At 50.3% G+C, this 19,804-nt stretch overlaps 2 protein-coding genes and 1 non-coding gene across 6 annotated transcripts; all 3 read right to left on the bottom strand.

Moving 5' to 3' along the window:
* Positions 1-592: 592 nt before the first annotated feature.
* Hoxc5 (homeobox C5) lies at positions 593-4,014 on the bottom strand. The gene is made up of 2 exons (NM_175730.5): positions 3,487-4,014; positions 593-2,794 (listed from the first exon to the last, which is right to left on the bottom strand). Exons 1-2 carry the CDS (start codon positions 3,938-3,940, stop codon positions 2,580-2,582), a joined length of 669 nt encoding a protein of 222 aa, NP_783857.1. The 5' UTR covers positions 3,941-4,014; the 3' UTR covers positions 593-2,579.
* Positions 3,021-3,112, bottom strand: Mir615 (microRNA 615). The gene has a single exon (NR_030526.1). It is a non-coding gene; the product is annotated as a microRNA 615 (primary transcript).
* A 2,125-nt stretch (positions 4,015-6,139) lies between the features above and the next one.
* On the bottom strand, positions 6,140-19,796 carry Hoxc6 (homeobox C6). 4 transcript variants are annotated; one of them, XM_006520469.2, is made up of 3 exons: positions 19,251-19,796; positions 8,017-8,362; positions 6,140-7,288 (listed from the first exon to the last, which is right to left on the bottom strand). In XM_006520469.2, the coding sequence occupies exons 2-3, from the start codon at positions 8,168-8,170 to the stop codon at positions 6,981-6,983; spliced, it is 462 nt and encodes a 153-aa protein (XP_006520532.1). In that variant the 5' UTR covers positions 8,171-8,362; positions 19,251-19,796; the 3' UTR covers positions 6,140-6,980. The 4 variants fall into 4 exon arrangements, with proteins under 4 accessions (XP_006520532.1, XP_017171926.1, XP_006520531.1 ...); XM_017316437.2 differs by lacking the exon at positions 19,251-19,796 and adding an exon at positions 17,183-17,290 and having other exon boundaries at positions 6,140-7,312; XM_006520468.4 differs by lacking the exon at positions 19,251-19,796 and having other exon boundaries at positions 6,140-7,312; positions 8,017-17,168.
* Positions 19,797-19,804: the final 8 nt, after the last annotated feature.

Below are 19,804 nucleotides of genomic sequence, written 5' to 3'. Positions count from 1 at the left end.
CATAGAGTGCTGATGAACTTTGCCAGTCTGGTCTGATCAATATCACCCTTATTCCCTTCCCATCAAGCCCTGGTGTGCCCCCCTGGGGAAGAAGCATGAGTCCCCCTGAAGTCTGGGAGGCTGGAACCAGTGAGTTTGGGCACCATAACCTCTTCCTTATTTAACTGTTACCCATCTGAGCTGCCAGTGCTTCTTCATGCTTCAATGCTCACCCAATAGTTTTACGCAGCATGTAGAAAAAATTAAAATAACTCCCTGAAGAAAACCACACATTTTATTTCTCTCTCTCTCTCTCTCTCTGGCTGTCTCTGAGAGAGAGAGAGAGAGAGAGAGAGAGAGAGAGAGAGAGAGAGAGAGAGAGAGAGAGAGGAGGGTTGGTTGGTTGGGGCTGGGCTGCATGTCTGCAGGGTGCAAGTTGAGGGGAGATTTTAGCAGTGTTCTAACCTTGCCTGAGCACAGAGCAAAGGGAAGGGTGGTAATGGGGTGCAGCTTGACAAACATGTGCTGAGACCTCCTACATGCTAAGCATGGGATGAGGACAGGCTCTTGAGTCTTCTAAAAGTGACAGACACAATTGCTTAGACAGTGGGATGCAGTGAAGTCAGACCTTTAATAAATTCAAAGAGCATAAGCATTAATAATCATAAAAAGGAATCTCCCTGCCCCTCCCCAGAGCCACTCTGTTTCCTTTCTGTCCTAGTGTAGAGCAGCCCTTAGCCCAGTTTCAGATTCCCCACTCCTCCAGTGTGGGGGGCCTAGGCTTGGCTCCAGGAAATCACCCCATTGTGGAAGGCTGGAGAGGAAATGCAGTAAGGTTTTATGGGCCCATTCCGTGCGTTTGTTTCTCCTGTAAAGTACTTCCTCCTTCAACAAGTCCTGGAGCCTGGAGTGGAGCTAAGCAGCGCATCAGCCTAGGCCAGCCCCACCTGAATTAGCTGCATACCCTCTCCTATAGGGCACCCTCCCCCTGTATACAAAATCTCAGAGATATGATAGATGACAGCAAACAGGCATGGCTCCCACACTGATCTATACAGCTCTTATTCCAGTTAACTGTCCTTCATTGGCTTAGACCCTAGAAGACAGGGAGCAGTCTGTATGTTTTCTCTAAGGCAGGCACACACTGCAGGTTGCATTCACTGTCTCCTTAGTCCCCCTTGCCCCATCCCATATCTTAGAAGGCTGAAGAACATCTCAAACCGTGGCCATTTCTCCTTCCCCAACACCTCTTTACCAAGCAGCACCTACTATTGCTGCGAATCCTTCTGGCATCTAGACAGAGGACTCAACCTTTCTTCTATGTCAGAAAGGACCTACAAGGATGACCTAGACCCAGAAGAGCCTGAATCTAAGTCAGTGGAGCCACAGAGCTACTATTCTCTGGCATAAAGTACAGACTACAGTCTAGAAGCTTCAAGTCTCAAGTTGTTTTAGCCAACGTTGAGAATAGGATATAGAAAAGTCTGGGTAACTTAGACACACACAGCAAGTGGAAACAACAGTACAGGAGTCCTCAAGTGTACTCCCCTTCACCCCAGAGGCCCTTCTTGGAACCATGAATCAAGAAAAGAACTCAGTTCCATTGTTCCCTATTCTTGCTGCTCCTAAAGGTGTTTAAAAATATTTTTTAAGGGATGGTTTAAAGACTGGGCCTCCCAATACATCTCAGAGCCTATTTAGACACATCAATTCAATGCATGCCCTAAACAGACAGAAGTAATTGAATCTTTAGTCCTGTTCTTTTTCTGGCTTTATTTGATATGACAAAATATAGTTTCAGGAAGGGCTTGGAGTCAATAAATAGTTGGGCAACTGCAATGGGGCAGGAAGGTGAGAAAGTCATGGCAAGATATATAGGATAGCAAAAAGCCTCAAAGAACAACTTGCTAGGGTCCAAAGACAAGAGACCCCAATAGTTGAGCTAGCTAGCAGGCTGGAACTGTGAACCTGAGAGTGCATGCAGCAAGCCAGGCTAGGGAAGTTCCCGGGCTTTGGGAAGGGGATTGGAAGGTATAGAGAGCATAGGACAACCTCCGGGGTTACAGGCCCACTTTCACTTATCTCCCTCTTTCATATGCAAATAATTAATGAGCAAAGACAGTTTAGAAGTTACAAAGGTTAGTTGAAAGCACCCCGATTCTAGCTAGTCATAGCCTCTGCCTGGCACAACCAGCCTTCAGCAGGCTGGTCAGCCTAGGCAGGAACAAAGAAGAGGGTGAGGCGGAGGTCGGGGAGAAGGGGTTACAGTCAGTCTGTCTCACCTTAACTCAGGCTAGCTGAACTAGGGCTCGGAGCCGAGAGAGGCAGCCCAGGCTGAGACTTATCCAGTACCCGCCCTACAAGAATGTGCCCCGGGCCTGGGGTGCTCAGCTGAGCTGAGGCAAGACAGGCAGTGCAGGCGGTCCTGCGGAACCCTGGGTCGATGGGGATTCGGAATGCCAAAGAAATGCGCTTTTGTCTGGGAGGCCCGGAGCCAGTGCTCTAGCCTCCGCCTCAAAATCTAGAAGGAGGAAAACCGAAAAGGAAGGGCGCAGGGACCACAGCAGACCGGGGTGCTCTCTGAGGGCTCCCTGCTTCCTCTAAAGAGCTTCTTTGCTCTTCATTTTGGAATCTTTCTTCCACTTCATCCTGCGGTTCTGGAACCAGATCTTGATCTGTCTCTCGTTGAGACACAAGTTGTTGGCAATCTCTATGCGCCTGCGGCGAGTGAGGTAGCGGTTAAAATGGAATTCTTTCTCGAGTTCCAGGGTCTGGTAGCGCGTGTAACTGGTTCGGGACCGCTTGCCATCCGTCTCTGGAACATAAATTCCCCCAAACCAGGGAGGGATGAATAGCGTGCAGCACTCCAACGTCCCACCCTAGTCCCAGGCCCCACCCGTGGTCGGAGGGAGTAGAGGTGAGCGCGGTGGGACAGGCCAGAAGGGCCGCAGGCGGGCAGGCCCGGTCCCGGGAGAAGCGCCTCCGCCTGGGCAGGAAACTTTCCACCGCCGCCTTCACTCTGCGGCCGGAGGGGCTGAGGGGGGATGGGGGGAAGAGGGAGACCCAGGCTCGGACCGAACAATAAGCACCCTCGAGATCCGAGCACCGGGGACCCCCCTCCCGCCCCTCCCGAGTCGCTGGAATCCTCCGGAGCCGCGAGCACTGGCCGAGCCGGCTCCGCAGGGGAGGGAGGGAGGGAGCCGCGGGGGGATCCCCACTCTGGAGCCCCATGCTCCTCACCCTTCAGATCCCTCTATTTTTTTAACTCCCTCCCTCTCCCCCCAAAATTGAATATTGCCTTTTATACACGTTTTGTTCCTATGATCCAATTATGTCGTCGTAAATTTGGGCGCACACAGCCTCTAAGCCTTTTAGTGGACAGTTTTACGAGCCATTGATGCCTGGATCGTAAAATTTATGGCCGCAGGTTTTTTTTCTTTATTTGCCCCGCATGGCCTATAAAACCCAGGCGGACCCGAGCGCGCAAAATGAAGTCCTAAAGTTTACCGTGGCTCATGTGCAGTTTGGTCATCCACGGGTAAATCTGTGGCGGGGCCGGTGGCTGGCTCAGTCCGGCAGGCTGCCCTGTCTGCGCCTGCTCCTCTTTGATCTCCCCACTGCTCTTAGCTCGCTCCTCCAGCGCCGGGCGAGCCGCCTTCTGACTGTACATCCCAGGGTTCAGAGGAGCCGCTTCGTCTCTGCCCAGAGCGTGTCCCGGAGCGGCCGCGGCGCTGCAGGCGGGGCGGTCGGGGTGAGCCCGGGGGTTGGCAGCCATGTCTACCCCGTGGAGAGAGTTGGAAGGCGCAGGCGGTGGGAAAGTGATGCTTAAGTCCAATCCGCCGTAGCAGTACCTGGATGCCTGCACCTCTGAGGCCGATCCATAGTTCCCACAAGTTTGCATGTTATAGGCAGGGATATTGGGGCTCTGCTTATAGAATGAATTGGCTACGTAGGAGCTCATGGCGGGGAGGGCCCAAAAAAAATTTCTGCACCCTTTTTGATTAAGGGTGATTTGTGACTCTTTGAAGTTGAGGGGGTTTTTGTTCTCCAAAGTGCACAATTTATAGGTGGAGATATCTCTTTCTTTATCCTATGCGCTCTTCCCAAATAAGGGAGCCTTAAATAGAGTCACGTGACTGGAGCGGCCACTCATAAATTTGGCTTGATGACCTCCGGGAGGTTAGTGATGGAAGCCGGCGAAACGCATCTTGATATGTTGGCAAAGCCCGGGGGTTGGGGGGGGGGGGATGAAAGAGAAAGAGAAGCAAGGGGGAGGAAAAAAAAATGGTTCTTGGAATTGGGGGGTAGTCGGGACAACGAGCTCACAGCGACACCTGGTGCCGACTCGGAGGAATTTCATCTTGTAGCATCGCTTGGCCTTCTAGCAGTCAGTTTGTGGAGAAGTTGTTGCTTGTTGGACAAACTAACCCATTGAGCTTGTCTTTAAAATTCTGCTTAAAATTGAGAAAGGATGAGGCCTTATTTATGAATTACACCGGTGGTTTTTGAAACGAATAGTGCCAGTTCCCTACCTCCAGAGCCTTCCAAACTTCAATGATGACTGAGAAAGAGAGTTGGGGTAGCTAAAGCCCAGCGTGGAGAGCCAGGAGGACATATCTTGGGTTACCTAAACTAAAGGTCAAGGTCTCTTGCTTGGGAGGATTGAACTCAGTTTTGATAAAGAGAAGCTTGTCTTGTATGCTTGGAAAAATTAACCTCTGGGAGGTAGGCAGGATACCCAAGAGGAGAGAGGGTTCCTGAATGAGCAGAAGCAGCAGACAGGTCCTGAGGCTGAGAGTCCTAGGTACTCTCTGGGATGTGACTGGAGGTGAGGGGCCAGGTGAACTTGGGTAGACTTCACAATGTTAGGAACCCTAACATGTTGCAAGAGGCAACATTCCTATGCATGTAACTAGACACAATGAACTGGAGGGCCCTTCTACAGCTCTGTGTGGTCTTCATGTGGTACCATGAGAATGCCAGATATTTCAGATGACCCCCAAGAGCATAGAGGGGCAAGATTGAAACCTCCACAAATATTATGAGCAAGGCAGAGATAAAAGTCTGCTTTTGTTCTTTTAGAGGTAAGCTCTTAGCCCAGGTTTCAAGATAGAAGGCTCATGGGGAGGTGGGTGGGCAGGCAGGGAGTCGGGCAACCCAGACACAGTCTTTGGCCAGGGTTTCTTCAACCTTTGGGTCCTATCCCCTTTCTTAGTCCCAGACCCTACTCTTTACTGCCCACATTTCCTCAGGAACTGAGGAACTCTCAGTCTCTGCCAGAACTCTCCCCCCAACCCCCGCTGGCCGAGGATCTGGAGGAGGGGGGCGGTGGCAGGGACCTGGAGAGTCTGGAAAACTCAGACCGATTTTTCCCCCTCCGGGAGACCTCCCACCCACACTTCTTCCCCTAGGCCCACTCAGGTTTCTATGCTGAGCCTTGGGGAAAGAAGGCTGGATCTGAAAAAGGGTTAGGGTCCTACTGTGCCCCTCATGCGCCAGGTTTGAGGAGAGAAGAGGCAGGAACCAGATAGGCTGGGCTGTAAGGAAGAAGGACTTTTGTCTGGCGGGTCAGGAGTCTCAGAACAGGCCAGAACTCAGTTTCCAGTCTTTCTCTTTCCAGTCGTCCTTGGATCGCTCAGTCTCTGCGGACGGACTCCTGAGGTCCTTGGATTGCCAGGGAGCCTCAGCCAGGTTTCACAACAGCCGGCCTGGCGGGCTGGAGGCATGCTTGCTAGTTCTCCTTCTCCCCATTCTGCTGGCAGTGGGTGGGAGCGACCCTAGTGCTCGGATCAGGCTCCTTTTCTTGCATTTTGGGCTCAGGGCTCAGAAGCCGAAGATCCCTGGCTGCTACAGGCAGGAAGAAAGGCCCGCGTGGGGCTTGGAGCCCAACCCGGCTCACTCAAGCTTCCCCGCCCCCAGCGAAAGTCCAGGCGGCCCCTTTCCTCTTTTTCTTTTCCGGGGTGTGTGCTGTTCCGTGTAGGGAGGGTCCCAGAGGCCTCTCAGAACCCCATCTCGGTCAGGAGAACCCGGAGACAGAGGCTCAGCGCCTGGCTGCAGGGCAGGCGAGTGCGGAGGGCTGGGGGCTTTGCAAGCTGCAGGCCGCGCGAGAGCTCTGCTGGCAAGCCAGCGGGCGGGAGAAAGAGCAGACAGGCGGATTATAAACTTTTAAAAATAATATCAGTTTTATTAAATATTCGAGAACGGATCCAGAGGTCGGATTTATACAGGAGGATAACACGTAGGGGGTTATTTCTTTATTTATTTTCTCCTACTGGCTAAACAAACGTCATTCACTTTTTTTCTCTTTTTGTTATTTTCCCTCTTTTTTTTTTAAATCCTTTTTTAAATGAGATAGGAACACTGACGGTGCTAAACATAAATATAAATACAGAGACCACAAATACAGCTAGAAATATTCACACAGAAACGGTCACAGTTCGAAATATGCCATAATGACCCCCAGGAATCTTTAAATACAATTTGCCTGGACTGGGCATTTGCTGGGGCAGAGGGACCGGGCAGGGACTGGGGAGAGGCCCTGGGGGTTGTTGCAGGGCCAAGGCGCGCCCTCCTGAGGCCTCCTGCCCTCCGGCTGTCAGGCCGGGCCCTGAGGCCCCCGAGTGGAGGCCCCAGGCCCTGGAGCCAGCTCTCTGCGCCGGAGGGCGGGGGTGAAGGGCGTCGGGGGTGGGGAGGGAGCCTAGGGCTCACTTGGAGAGACATCTGAGGAGTCTGAAGCGAGGTTCAGGTCTCCTAGGCCTAGGCGAGGGAAGGGGCCTGCAGACAAGCCAGGAAGAAGCTAGCGAGGGAGCTAGAGGAAGAGACGAGTGAAGAGTTGTGCAGTGAGGGAGGGGGTCCAAAGCTGACTTTTAGGTCCACGTCTGACTCCCTGTTTTGTTTTAGGAAGTCACAACACATCATTGTGCCAGAGATAAATACAGAGTGTGTGATTCGGGGAGCTGGGATGAGCAAGGGAGAAGAGAGGGGTGCAAGGACAGTCCTGGTCACTCTTTCTGCTTCTCTTCTTCTGTCTCTTCTCGCTTTTCCTCTTTTCCTCCCAGGCTGTCGGCGGTTGCCCCTCCGCCACCCCCTGAGAGTGTGGACGTGAGATTAGATTCTTTTTTCCACTTCATGCGGCGGTTCTGGAACCAGATTTTGATCTGTCGCTCGGTCAGGCACAGAGCATTGGCGATCTCGATGCGCCGGCGCCGAGTTAGGTAGCGGTTGAAGTGAAATTCCTTCTCCAGTTCCAGGGTCTGGTACCGAGAGTAGATCTGGCGGCCGCGCCTCCGGTCCGCTCCGTAACCGACCCCTAGAGATCCAGGCACAAAACACACTAAAAACAATCAGCAAGGCGTCCTCTGCAGACATTTTCGTCTAGCAAAGTCCAGACCCTCTCAACTTGGCCCACAGCTCGCAGCCCCTTCGGGCTTTAGCTTTCTCCCTTTTGCCCTGCCCCACCCCCACTGGGGGGACAGCCAGAACCCCAACTTCATTCAGTTCTCCCACGAGGTGGGAGAAGTGTGTCCCAAAGAAAGCTGGGGGGCGGGGCAAAAACAGGCAGAAAGCTGGCTGTCTAAAAGCTGATTTTTAAAAAAAAAGTACCAACTACTGGGGATAAGGACCCCATCTCTCAAGGATTGGGCTCCCCCACCTTCCCCAACACTCTAGATCCCTGGAAAGTTCTCCCCACTTCTTTGCCCTTTCCTAACTCCCTTCCTTTTCTCCGGCCTAACTAGACTTTGGGGGGCTCCTCCACCTTCTGTCCCCTCCCCTCATTCCCTGCCCTGTTTCTACCCCCTCAGCTCCTCTTGGAGCCCTCCAATCCGTCAGGGACCGAGGGGGCCAGGCCCTTGCGAGCCAGCGCGGAAGGCGAGCAGAGGGGGCTGAAGAGGGGGCCCTGTCTCGGTGTCGGCGAGGAGACGAGCGTGATTGTTTTTATGGGGCCATAAAAAACTCTCTCCGCCCGTTCTTCTAGGGAAGCCGGTCATAAAGCCAGTTCAGTTTATTTAATTTATATCTCGGAGCTGTAAAACTCACCACTGTGCGAATTCATTCGCTGCATCCAGGGGTAAATCTGGATACTGGCTTTCTGGTCCTGGGGCGCAGTCCTGCCCTGCTCAGAACTAAAATCCTGAGCGATTGAGGTCTGTGTGTTATGTCCTAAGGTGTTTTGTCTGCAGTTTGAGAGCATGTCTTTCTCCTGGTAAAAGGAATTAGATCCATAGTCATACGGCCCCCGGCTGGAACTGAACACGACATTCTCCTGTGGCGAATAAAAGGGAGTCGAGTAGATCCGGTTCTGAGCTACGGCTGCTCCATAGGTCGAGAAATGCCTCACTGGATCATAGGCGGTGGAATTGAGGGCGACGTTGGGGAGGACGTCCTGGCCCCCGGCGAGGTGGCAGGATAAGGAAGGGTTAGTGAAGTAGGAATTCATCCCTTTGCCTTTACCTGGTCGGGCTATGATTTCTTTAATATTTATTTCTGTCTCCAGTTTGTACTCGGAACTAGATGGTTATAGGGACGGCTCCAATCCAGGACAGACAAAATGACAAAGTCAGCTGACCCCCTTCCAGCCAATCGCAAGCCAGATGTCAAGAAAGGGGAAAAAAATCGCTTCTGCTTCTGTTGATTCCCTAGTTGAGACTAAGTATGTGCTTTGAAAGTAAGACTTAGATTTCTTTTAAGAATATATGTATGTGGTGTGTATATATACACACCACACACATATATATGAACTGGTTGGGGGTGGGGTGAAGGTCTATGAGCAGGGCCTTGTTCCCAGCGGAAGGAAAGGTCTAGTCCCAGGAAATCTCCCCACCCCAGCTAACTTTGCTGTGCTGTGGCAGAGTGATCCTTGTTTTCAGACCCATTTCATCTATTGTATCTAAAATTAAATTCTGGGTGCTTCATTTGAGGAGATCCTTCCCAGTAGAAAGAGGGTCCCAGAAATTCTAGAAGATATTCTGGGCTTGACACTCATAAAGCGAGTCCCCATCACTAGACAGCATATTTTTTTCCAATATTTTTTTTAAATCAAAAGGAAAAGGAAATTTCCTGAAACATGGTGCACAGAGGAAGGCAGTGTGGGAGACAAACAGATCTACAGGGGGTGGATGAGACTGCAGAGCACAGTGAGGATCCTGAAGTGTGTGCATCTTTTCTCTTTTGCCTCCTAACCTTGTGCTCCTCCCCAGGACCTACCTTTTGGGGAAACTTTTATAATATTTTTACTTCAAAGAAAGCATTATAATAATACACACACAGAGAGAGAGAGAGGGGAGAGAGAGAGAGAGAGAGAGAGAGAGAGAGAGAGAGAGAGAGAGAGAGAGACTGAGATTCTTTTTAAAGAAATCAACTCCTGTTTGTGTTGGTGAGAATTTATGATTTGGAACCAGCTCAGGCCAGGCCAGTGGTATAATTCACATAGGATGCATCCCGAAAGAGGAAATTTGGTGGTACTCCAATGAATAGATACCTCCCAACACACTCAAGCTCCAGTTCAGATCAGAAGACCCTGTCTGCTCTGGATTCACTGCCCTGCCAAAGGAGGTGCCCCTGGACCTGAGTTGTAAGGCTGGAAGACCCCAGGAAAGGTATTCCTGAGGATCACTTGGTCTCTTGCCTCAGCCAGTCACCACTGGAGTCTCCATTACCTCCATTTTCTCCCCCACCTTGAGGCTGAGAAAAGGGAGGAGGGAATTAGGAAATAGCAGTTTTGTAGATGCTTCAGCGACAGAGAGAGCTGCAGTGAGTGAACAGCAGAAGGTGTGCAGCTGGGGTTTCCCTCTGATTAATCCAAGCAGAATTTGATATCGACATAGACTGGAAATGCTTGGAGCTGACAAAGAGAAGATGGTGAGGTACATGCAGGAAGCAGTGAAAGCTCATATTTTCCCCTCACTAATTTTTTTTTTGAGACTGACTATAACAAGAACCCGGATGTTGCCGCGTTTTATGATCTTTCCCTTCTGTGTAACAAAGCGGAGTAATCAATGGGTAGCAATAAAGCCATAAACGGGACTATGCTGGGGAAAAAAAAACTCGTTTATTCATCTTCTGTAACGCTAAGGTTTCCCTGGAGTGTCACTAGGGGGTGGGGTGGGGGATAAAGTTTCGAACCCAAAAGCAGACAGTGTGTAAGAGCTAGTGCAGACAAAATGTTAGTTAATACATGGACCTCTTTAGGGGGTTGAGGAGTCTTCCTGCCAGACAAGTTGTGTTGGCTTTTAAAAACCCAGTCCCTGCCTTTGAAAAGGAGGAAAACTGATTGGAATTTAGAGGAGTAGAAGAAAGACCCCTGTTATTATTGAAGCTACAAGTACCCTTTGACTACACTATTTTCTTTCCAAGATGAAGAGGGCAGAGGAGAAGGTTTCTAATAAGAGAGAGATTTTTAAAAGTTAATCTCATCTGGGGGGTTAACATAGCAGTTATCCCTAAACACAACAGTAGTGTATTGCTTTTTGCTTTCCAATCCAACTGTGCTCAAATTCATGGCATGCCTGGGCAGAGGTTTCCAACAGCTGGCTGGGGCTCCAGTCCCCCTACAGGGCAAGAGGTAGGAGGAGAAAAAACTGAGGGGGGTTATCCTGGGCTGAGCTAGGGAACAAGCCAGTGCCCCCCTGGACACCAGTAACCTCTTTCAAAGTTCCCAGCCTCCTGTCTGCCCTGAGGGTAACAGTGTAACAACGTGTAGAAGCCATGGCAAGAAAGAGTAAATTCCCCTTCCTATTTCAGAGCTGGGATTGCTAGATAAATCATGTCAGCGGTACTTCCTTCAAGATATTAAATTGTTGCAATGTAAAACAAATTGAATGATGGAAGATAGGATGTCTTAATGAAGTTTTGCCTTCCATGGGTGTGGATTCTTTTGTATACTTAAAAAAAATTTTTTTTATGGATGTGTGGGGGAGGGAGGGATGAAGGGGTTTTGGGGGGAGTCATGTGCTACAGTCCCTTAGCAAGGATGCCTGAGTTTCCTGGAGTACTTCCCTCTAGGGATTCAAGGGGCCCCAAAGTTGGGGAGATTCTCTTTTGGGGCCTAAAGGTGGTGTGCTCAGGGGTGGGCGACCTGAGGAGCAGAATGTAAGTCTCGGGGCCCGGAAAAGTTAAGTGTTTTATTACGTTCCTAAACAGAGGGCAGATCCTGAAAGGTCTCGCCGATTTATAATGAACAGAAACCAGCTGCTGGGGAAAAGGCAGATATGCTGGAAGGGGGAGACCAGGGGAAGCAGAAATACAAATATCTTCCCTCCATCTAAGGACTTTAGGGGAAGTTAACAACGTTCACTATACTTTCCTGTGCCCCTTTTTATTCCTAAAGGGAGAAAGTCCATTTCCTTTGGTTAGACCTTTAATTATGCAGTTGAAATTTACTGAGGGGATTTGCTCCATGGGGGAAGAGCAGGTCAGATGAGTTGAGTCTTCCCTCCTTGGGACAATATTTTTCTTTTTCCCATTTTGTGCTCTCTCTTCCCTTGGCAAAAGATTGCCTGTCTGTGGGGGGAGGGGCCGGAACTTGGATTTTTCTAAATATATTTATATTTTCCTGTTAAATTTGTCTGAAAACAATTATGGAAGCTCATCAGCAGAAGCAAGAACAGATGTTTTATTAAAACTGCAGTGCAGCTCTGTAACTATGCACAAGTCTTGGGAAGGAGGGAGGCTCCCAGTCTTTGTTTCCATCAAAACAAGTCTAGAGAAATCAGGGAAGCCCCCCTACACACACCCCCATCAGGCCTGCCAGTCTATGCAAAGCCCTGGACCTTAGACCTTCTGAATTAGGTATTCAGAGGGGACTTGGTGTCAAGAGCAGACTTTCACTTTGGGAGCTGTAATTACTGGATTCAAAAACAGAAAATAAAAACTCAGAAAAAGAATAAAGCGGGAAAGTTGCCACTGGCCTCTTCAGCTTCCCCTCCACCCCCCAATCCAAAACACATGCCTTCCAGGAGCACTAATTATAGGAGAGGAATTTACTGCCTGCTTTTTGGGCCTGAGTGGGTGTAGTCACTGGCCTGGAGGCTAAGGGCTGCACCCGAGAGCTTGGACACTTAGGGGTTTCCCCCGAATTCAGTCCTGCCCTGCCGGATCTAAGTCAGGGGAAGGCTGGGAGGTCTTTACGGTTCTGAACTGGAAAAAAGGATGAGGGGAGAGTGGACTTCAGCTTCTAGGATGGCCATGGACAGGCTTCACCTTGCCTGCCTTTGCTTTCTTCTCTGCTCTGGCAAATAAAGTAATTTTGTATGTACAGATGTCTGAATTGAGCCTGGAGAGATCTGAAAAAAAAAAAATACTTCGCGGAAGGTCCTTCTTTGTGTTCCGCGAGTCTCTCTCCCTAGATTCCCCCACCCCACCTCTGCAAAGATGTTTGTGGCTGACTAAGGCACAGATGAACGTATTCCATTCCTGGCCGGCAACGCCAACTACAGCTCGGGCGCCTCCCTAGGCTGTGCGCTCACTCCAACGCTGGAGCCGGAGCCGATGGACTCCAAGCTCCCTCGACTGCCTAGGCTCTTGGCTGCCTAAAAGCCACGCAGCTGCGGGACCCTGCCCTTCCACCATCTCCAGTTCTTGATTTCCAGAGATACTGAACGGTTATCCCGTCCCGTCGACTCCTTTTGTGCCACTAGGCTAGAGCTGAAATCCCTCTTACAGAGAAAGCTGAGTTCAATAATTACTCAGTTCACCTCACAATCGCACTATTTGGTTAAGGCTTTGCTGTTCTAGAGTTCAGCTAAGCTCTACTGGCTTATGGCTAAGTTTTTAAAAAAGCTTTGAAAAAAAAACTTACAAAACCCCTATTTTAAATGTCTGGTGTTTTGTGAATAAACCCCTTTGATCTCCGTGGACCTCTGAGGGAAAGAATTACAAAGAGTGTGGCGGAGTGGCCGGGGCCAAAGAACCTAAACACAAGGTTTGGTCTGCTTGGGAATGCCAAAGCACAGCTTACCCAAAGGGCTCCCAGGTTTTCTGAGATATGGTAGGGAAAGATTTCCTAACAAATACATTTTCCTCAATACATACAATGCATTCCAAAAAAGGAACACTCCTTTCAAAGGTCAAAGCTTAAAGATACTTGAAGAAACGTGAAATTTGACAGATCCATTTATGGGTGCTGATATTTAGTGACAAGGCTGAAGCTGACCAGTTGAAGAGAGTTGGGGGTCTGTAAGGAAGGAGGGAAGGGCTAGATGGGGCATGTTCAACTGCTGAGATTTGGTCCAAATAGCTCTCAGTCCTGTGTTGTGATTTCTTCTTTTGAGTTAAGAAGTTACAAAGTGGAGTTGATGTGGCTTTTGCACTTCAGCATTGGAGAAAAGTATACAGGGTGGCTCTGTTGGCTTTCTCCCCTTCCTCTGTTTTTGTGAATCTCTGCCTGACCTTTCCTGACTGACATTTTGGTTACTGCTATTACCATCCACAGACACAAACCCCCAGCTTTGCATGTCTGGCTTCTCCAAGTCTGCCTAAAAGTTCAAAAGTAAAATAGGTTTCCATCAAACTTTGCCCTGAAACCCCTTCAGGCTTCACCTGGGAAAAAAAAATTCTGGCTTTTGCAGACCAGGCCCTCGAGCCTCCCTTCCACCTTGATGCCAAAGCAGCAGAAATATCAGCTGAGGAGGGGGCTGAGGGTGGAAAGCACCTCATCCCCACTGAAAATGGAGAGTTTGGCTGCCTTAGGACATTTCAGGAGGGCAAAGCAGATGGCCCTAGTTGGTCTGGAGGTAAAAATCAAGACACAGAATATTTAGGGTACTTTGCATTGCCAGAACAGGATCTCCTGAGACTGTCAAGTTACAAAAGAGGACAAGGGGGTGGTTGGAAAATGTGCTGTTCTATGCTAATCCAAAGGAGGCCCCAGCTTTCTGTTTTCTCCTCTGCTTCTGAACATACACCATTACTTGGGAGCATTTTGGAGGTTAATGAAAATTTAAAATTGGAGACCTTGGGTGTTTATGACATCGCAGTAAGTTGTCATATGAAAACTGTGAAAGCCATAAAGTATTACAAGAGTTGTATATATGAATACCAAGCCTCCTGTAACCCCACCCCCATCTTCTCCTGGTCTAACTTCTCCCACTTTGAAATAAAATGTTATTATATTCTGGAACAGTAAGTCAACAATGAAACATCATCGTCAATTCTTTATAAATAACTTTATCCTTTATTGTCAGTAGCTCTGAAAGAACCATTTAATTCATACTGGTGAAAGAGGGAGACAGGGGAGAGGAGAATTAATTTCAGAAACAAGAATATTACTTACTGCAATGATACTATTTTAGATTTGATGGCCAGGAGCAAAATTAAAGGCAAACATTGACCTCTCTGATTCTACACCTGGCAGGATTGGGGATTTATAGGACCCTTACAGGACAGGTAATTTAATTTTGTAGGATTTGCTTAAATTCACTGCTATTTTGGGGGGCTGAAAAGATAAAGGGGGTAAGGCAGTATGTTTTATCTAGTTTTATGAGTTCACCAACATTACCCTGACAGAAAACCCAACCACTTATGTCCGAGAGAATCTCAGGAAGAAAGGAATGGAGGAGCCAGGAGGAGGAAGAGGAGGAGGGACACTGAAATGTTCTCAGGGTCTGTGACCCCCTTACCCAACTGGTTACCAAGGCAAAGGAAGAAAAGCAGTAGAAAAAGAGAAGGGGGGTTGGAAGTCTCTCCAACACTAGGACACCCGGAGGTTTATGGTGTCTTCATAATTCCCTTGTCCCATAAACATTGGCCCTACTTTAAGACAATTTCTACTTCCTCCCCTCAGAAAGGGAAAATGAGGAAGCCCTTAAGGGTAGGAGGTAGGGGTGCCGAAAGGGGGAGGGAGTTTGACAGAGCCCTGCACTTTGTTCTCCCGGAGTGAGTGAAATTTGCTGGTTTGTTGAGTTTCTGACGCAGGGTGGCGGCAGACAAAACAAGTAAACAACACACAGACACAATAAACAGGGGCGTCTGACAGCGCCTGCCGTGTCAGAGGCCATGGGCTGCTCGAGGGACATGATCCTGGGATAATATCACCCCGAAGTCGGTGTGGCTAGAGCAGGAGTGATTCTGTCACACCCTCTGTCGCTGGGGAAGAAAGGCTGTGAACCCCTTGGAACCACAAGTCTGGGCAGGAACCCAAGTGTCTTGGGAGCAGCACAAAACCTCATCCAGCACTCCTCTTGTCCACGCTTTCATCTATGGGGCTTTCCACTAACATTTTATGTCCTCTCAGCTCTGTCTTTCCATGGCCCCAGAAAAGCTGCACAAGGAGGCCAGTTATTTCCCATCCAAGGCCCATACTCGGGGCTCCAGGCCCACAGGCTAAAGGGCCCAGCTTGCATTTCTAGAGGGGCCTCCACCAGCTCTCTTAGTGGACCTCACATTGGTTCAGGTCACTGACACGATTAAAAAACACCCCCATCAGTACTCCAGATCTGAATATTCATAGGACCTTCCAGAACTCCTAGTATGTCTTTACAGACAAGCAAATCTAGGGTGAGATAATGAGCCAGGGAGGCAAAAGGAAGGAGAGTTATTCGCAAGTTATCCTTGCCTCTCCTGGTTTGCCTTTCCTACAAGCCTCTTTAAGCACCTTGGCCCGCAGCCACCTAGACTCCTGCTCAGAAATCATCTTAGCCACTACAATACAATCCCTTTGCCATCCACATGGAGGCTTCCAGCCACCAGGGCCCAGTCCTGGTGATTCAGAATGGCTTTCAGACTCACAACAACCATGAAAGAACCCACAGACTTCGTTTTCAAGATGACTGGATTCTCTTTGGAAGAGAGCCTCTGAGTTGGCAGACTTCATGGAGAGGTGAGGAGAGCCGGCAAAAGGGTGTAGGATGTCTCAGGCAAAAGCAATGAGCCCAAAGCCTGTGGCTTCTTTAGATTTTTGGAAGCCACATGCTCCAATTCCAGCACACACATTTCCACAAAGATGCACAGAGGGCCTTCTCCTCCAGCCCATCGCTCCCTTAGCCCGCTCTCAGCCAGTGAAGGCTAACAAAATTTCACATGCACATAAAACGGTGTTTATCGAATATAGCCATGGTAGTAAACATTTAACCATGAGGAAATATGAGTCTCTATATATTTCTCCCTGCCTCTGAATCTGTATATTTGAGACTGTATATAATAAATACATAATTCCACCAAGCCTGATTTCAGAACACAACAGTCAGCACAACAAGGTTGTCTTTTCCAAACCAAGGTCAAATTCTGTAGGGATCACAGCTGTCAGACAAGAGGGGAGAAGAGAAAGGGTTTATTCTGCCCATTTCTCCTAGGAACCTGGCTGAAATACAAAGGATGGCAGAGCTTACAAAACCTCTTAAGGGGCAGGTCTGAGGGTGCCCAAAAAGTGAGCTCAGAGGGAGTACTTCTGAGTTTCGGGCTCTGAGGTTGCCAAGCCTTGGTCCATAGAACCCAGTGGCCGCCTAGGTAGGCCTCAGCATTGAGTGTGCAGAGCCCTTGAGCAAAATTCTATTCTTGGCCTCACTGGCTATTATTAGATAATCAGAAGAGCTCTTCTGCAGTGAGGAACCACATCCACACAGAATTTGGCCTGCAAGAAGGTTGAGGATTGCCACTGATGGACCCTCTTGGGCTTCTGTTGGAGCACCAGATGGAGAAATAAGCAAGAGGCAGAAAAGTGAAAGTAACTGGGCAAGCAGAGGACTCGCTGGCCAGACCGGGAAAACTGGAAAACTAGGACCAGTCATTGGCGTTTTTTGTTTGTTTGTTTGTTTGTTTGTTTGTTTCTAGGCTTGCCAAAGAGGAGTCTAGGGGTGAAGGGTACAGGGTAAAATTGGGGGAGGGGGAGTAGGGGCTGCAGGATTGTAGCCAAGAAGGAACAGGAAATCAATAAAAATATAAAGACACCTCAAGCTGGTGTTTTTGACGGGTACTCTGGCACCCTAGCACCTCGACATGGCTATTAGCACATCCAGCTAGATCCCCTGTAGGCCTAGAGAGATACCCCTATCCTAGCCCAGGCCCGCCCCTTGGATGGGAGGGGGGCCTCTAACATCCCAGGTGAATCCACACTAATCAGACTAGAACAGCCTTCTCCAAAAATGGTTTTCTTTTGGGGTGGAACAAAGGAGACTTGTGTCCCCCAAACATCCCCTCCCACGTCATTGCGGCCATCCGCAGGGACAGGGTCCGACAAAATACAGGCTGAAGAAAGAAATAGCGGCCTCACCGATCGGCGGTTCCCACAGTACTCCAGGAGAAGGCTCCCGTTCGGGCCTCCAGGGCCCCTCCACTGTCTCAGAGTACTCCCCTGGCCCTTTTCAGGTCCCACAGACCCCAGTCCTGGTCAGCCACAGCCTGGTTCGCCCGGGCATCCGCCTGGGGGCCAGGCTCGGGCGGCAGGAGATTGCGCGGCAGCCGGAGCAGGCGGCAGGCTGGGCCCATTTGGGGAGAGCCAAGCGCTTTTCTTGGTCGTAAACAAGGAACGCGAAATTAGCCCCTCGGCAGACGCCTCTGCCTACACACCAGTCCTATTGGGGGGTGGGGTGGGAAAGGGGAGAGAAAATGCCATTTCTTTCCCCGAGAGAATACCTCAGAGGCCTTTATGTCGACTGCAAAAGGGGAATTTTGGGGGGGTTGGAGAAGGGAAGGTTGTTGTGGGGGGATGGGAGGGAGGATTCACTATAGGCTCGAGCTCAAAAGGTTTGATTTGAATGAAATCAAACTGTATTTTTTAAACAATTTCATAAAAACGGGTTCTCTAACCACTGTGCCCCCCCCCCCCAGGCGATAGGTCTGGGTTTAAACAGGAAATCCAGCTATCCCCTCCCCCTCTTCTGGGCGAAGACTCTCAGACGAGCTTCTGGGAGAAGATGGGTGTGTGTGTGAGGGGTTGGGGGGGCTGAGATTGACGCAGACTGAAGGTGTGAGTCTGTCTCCTAGTGTCTGGGCCCTCGCCAGGAGCAAGCCGCCCTCCCAGCTCTAAGGGGTGTCTGTTTGGGTGTGTAAGCATTCTGTGTGCACGCCGCTCCTTATAAACACAATCTCTCACTAACAGGGTCGCCTCAGACCCAAGCCTGGAAGCAGGGCGGGGTCATATATCAAACTGCAATGCAGTCAGGGCCACGTACATTTGGAAGAAATTAAGCTACTACGTTATGAAACCATATGTGTCAGGTTAAGATTATACAACACGTCATTAGCACCAATTATTAGGAAGATCCAGGACTCTACCCACCACCTTAGTCTGACGCCCTTACCGAAGGAAACTCACCCACCCCACCCATAAAGTGCTCGGGGGGCCTTGCAGCACCCTCAAAGTCCTGGGGGCACGGCCTGGTCTATCCCCGCCCAACTGGAGGCCTCTCTCATTCTCGCTTCCACCAGAACAAGGCAGGTCTTAATCTAGAGCAGTCCTGCAAGGCGCAGGAGGAAGTTGGAGTGGCATCCCGAGTGGAGTGGCCGCAAGTGGGGGTGGGGGGCGCCGAGCCCACGAGGGGGGTAAGCATTTAGGCCGTTTTTCTCCGAGCACAAGATGGCTTTTGAGCTCTGCATCCCCACCCCCAACTCCTTCCACCCGCAGCGTAGGGCGCCTCCCACCCTCCTATGCGCCAGGGTGGGGGCGGGAGCAGGGGTGGGCAGACTCTCTCCCCTTGGCTGACGCGCACCAGCCACCAGCCTCCCCCCTAATTGCCAATTAACAGGCTCCGCCGCCCGCCTAGCAGCGCCGGCTTCCTGCTCCGCGGCCCGGCCCTGGGCTCACACTGCGCATGTGTGAGGCCTGGCTTCTAGCTCTCCGAGAAGGAGGGGGCTGCCGGACAGGGAGGGGGCTCTGAAAAGTTTGTTTGGGGGTTGAGAAGCTGACGTTGCTTAGGGGGCAGTGGGCCCAGACTACAGATTCTCTCTCCTGCCTTGAAGTTTGAGCTTCCAGGCCACCACGTCCCAGTTCCATCAGCCAAGAGTAGTCAGCTAATAAGCAGGTACAGACACTGAGGGCATTAGGCAGAGGGCCCCCGCGCCCCAGACCAGGGACTTCCGCCCGGCCGGCCAAGGTTCTCTCGCCCAGGACCCCAACTTAAGCGCATAGCGACGTCAGGACAACACATTCTTCCCACTACCAGGATTTCAGCTTTAACCCCATCCTCCCATTTTACCTCCCCTTAATTACCCTCGCGCCCACCCTCTCACCAGCCCCCTCTTCTCTCTAACCAAGACAAGCCATTGCTGTCCTTATCTTGAAACCGCCACCCAGCTACGGACCATTAGTTACATATTTGAACCAATAAGGAAACACTTACCGGGCGCTGCTGTCACTCTCCCTCTCTCCCTCTCTCTCTCTGCCTCTCTCTCTCTCCCACTCTCTGTCTCTCTCGTCTTTCCTCATTCTGTGCCGTTGCCGAGCCTGTCTCAGCTCCACACACACACACATATACTTTATATAAATTTAAAAATAAATAAAAAGTCCTGATTTTTTTTAAAAAGCCAAATAAAATTAAGGAGAGTTGCAGGGAAGGGGCGGGAGGGAGAATCTGGGAAAGGGGAGGGGTGGAGGCATCTGCAGCTCGGATCTCAGCCCCCACACCCGCGAACCTCTTGCCCCTTGGGGGCCAGAGGGTCGGGTATAGGGAGAGAGAGGTGCTCTCAACTTCTGCCTCTCCCCTCCCACCCCGTCCTCCCCAGGTGCCCCCAGCTTCCGGCAACTCCACCTAAGGAAAAAAATTAAATAGGGAAAATAATTATTAATCAGATTAATAAAAAATTTCTGGTAATGAACGGAGCGCCCAGCGCAGGTTTCCCTGGCAATGGTTAGGCTCTTACAGGGAGGACTGTTCTGCGGAGCGCTCGGAACGGA

The sequence above is a fragment of the Mus musculus genome, chromosome 15 (assembly GCF_000001635.26).
Source record: "Mus musculus strain C57BL/6J chromosome 15, GRCm38.p6 C57BL/6J".
Classification (NCBI taxonomy): Eukaryota; Metazoa; Chordata; class Mammalia; order Rodentia; family Muridae; genus Mus; species Mus musculus.
Note: the sequence above shows the minus strand (reverse complement) of the source record. Positions and strands in the feature narration are given on the sequence as shown.

Coding starts and splice junctions, on each gene's coding strand:
- Hoxc6 (XM_006520468.4), bottom strand. CDS start 8,416: ATGAATTCCTACTTCACTAACCCTTCCTTATCCTGCCACCTCGCCGGG. Junction 7,313..8,016: donor GCGAATGAATTCGCACAGTG/GTGAGTTTTACA, acceptor GATTGTTTTTAG/TGTGTTTTGTGCCTGGATCT.
- Hoxc5 (NM_175730.5), bottom strand. CDS start 3,940: ATGAGCTCCTACGTAGCCAATTCATTCTATAAGCAGAGCCCCAATATC. Junction 2,795..3,486: donor CAAACTGCACATGAGCCACG/GTAAACTTTAGG, acceptor TTTATGTTCCAG/AGACGGATGGCAAGCGGTCC.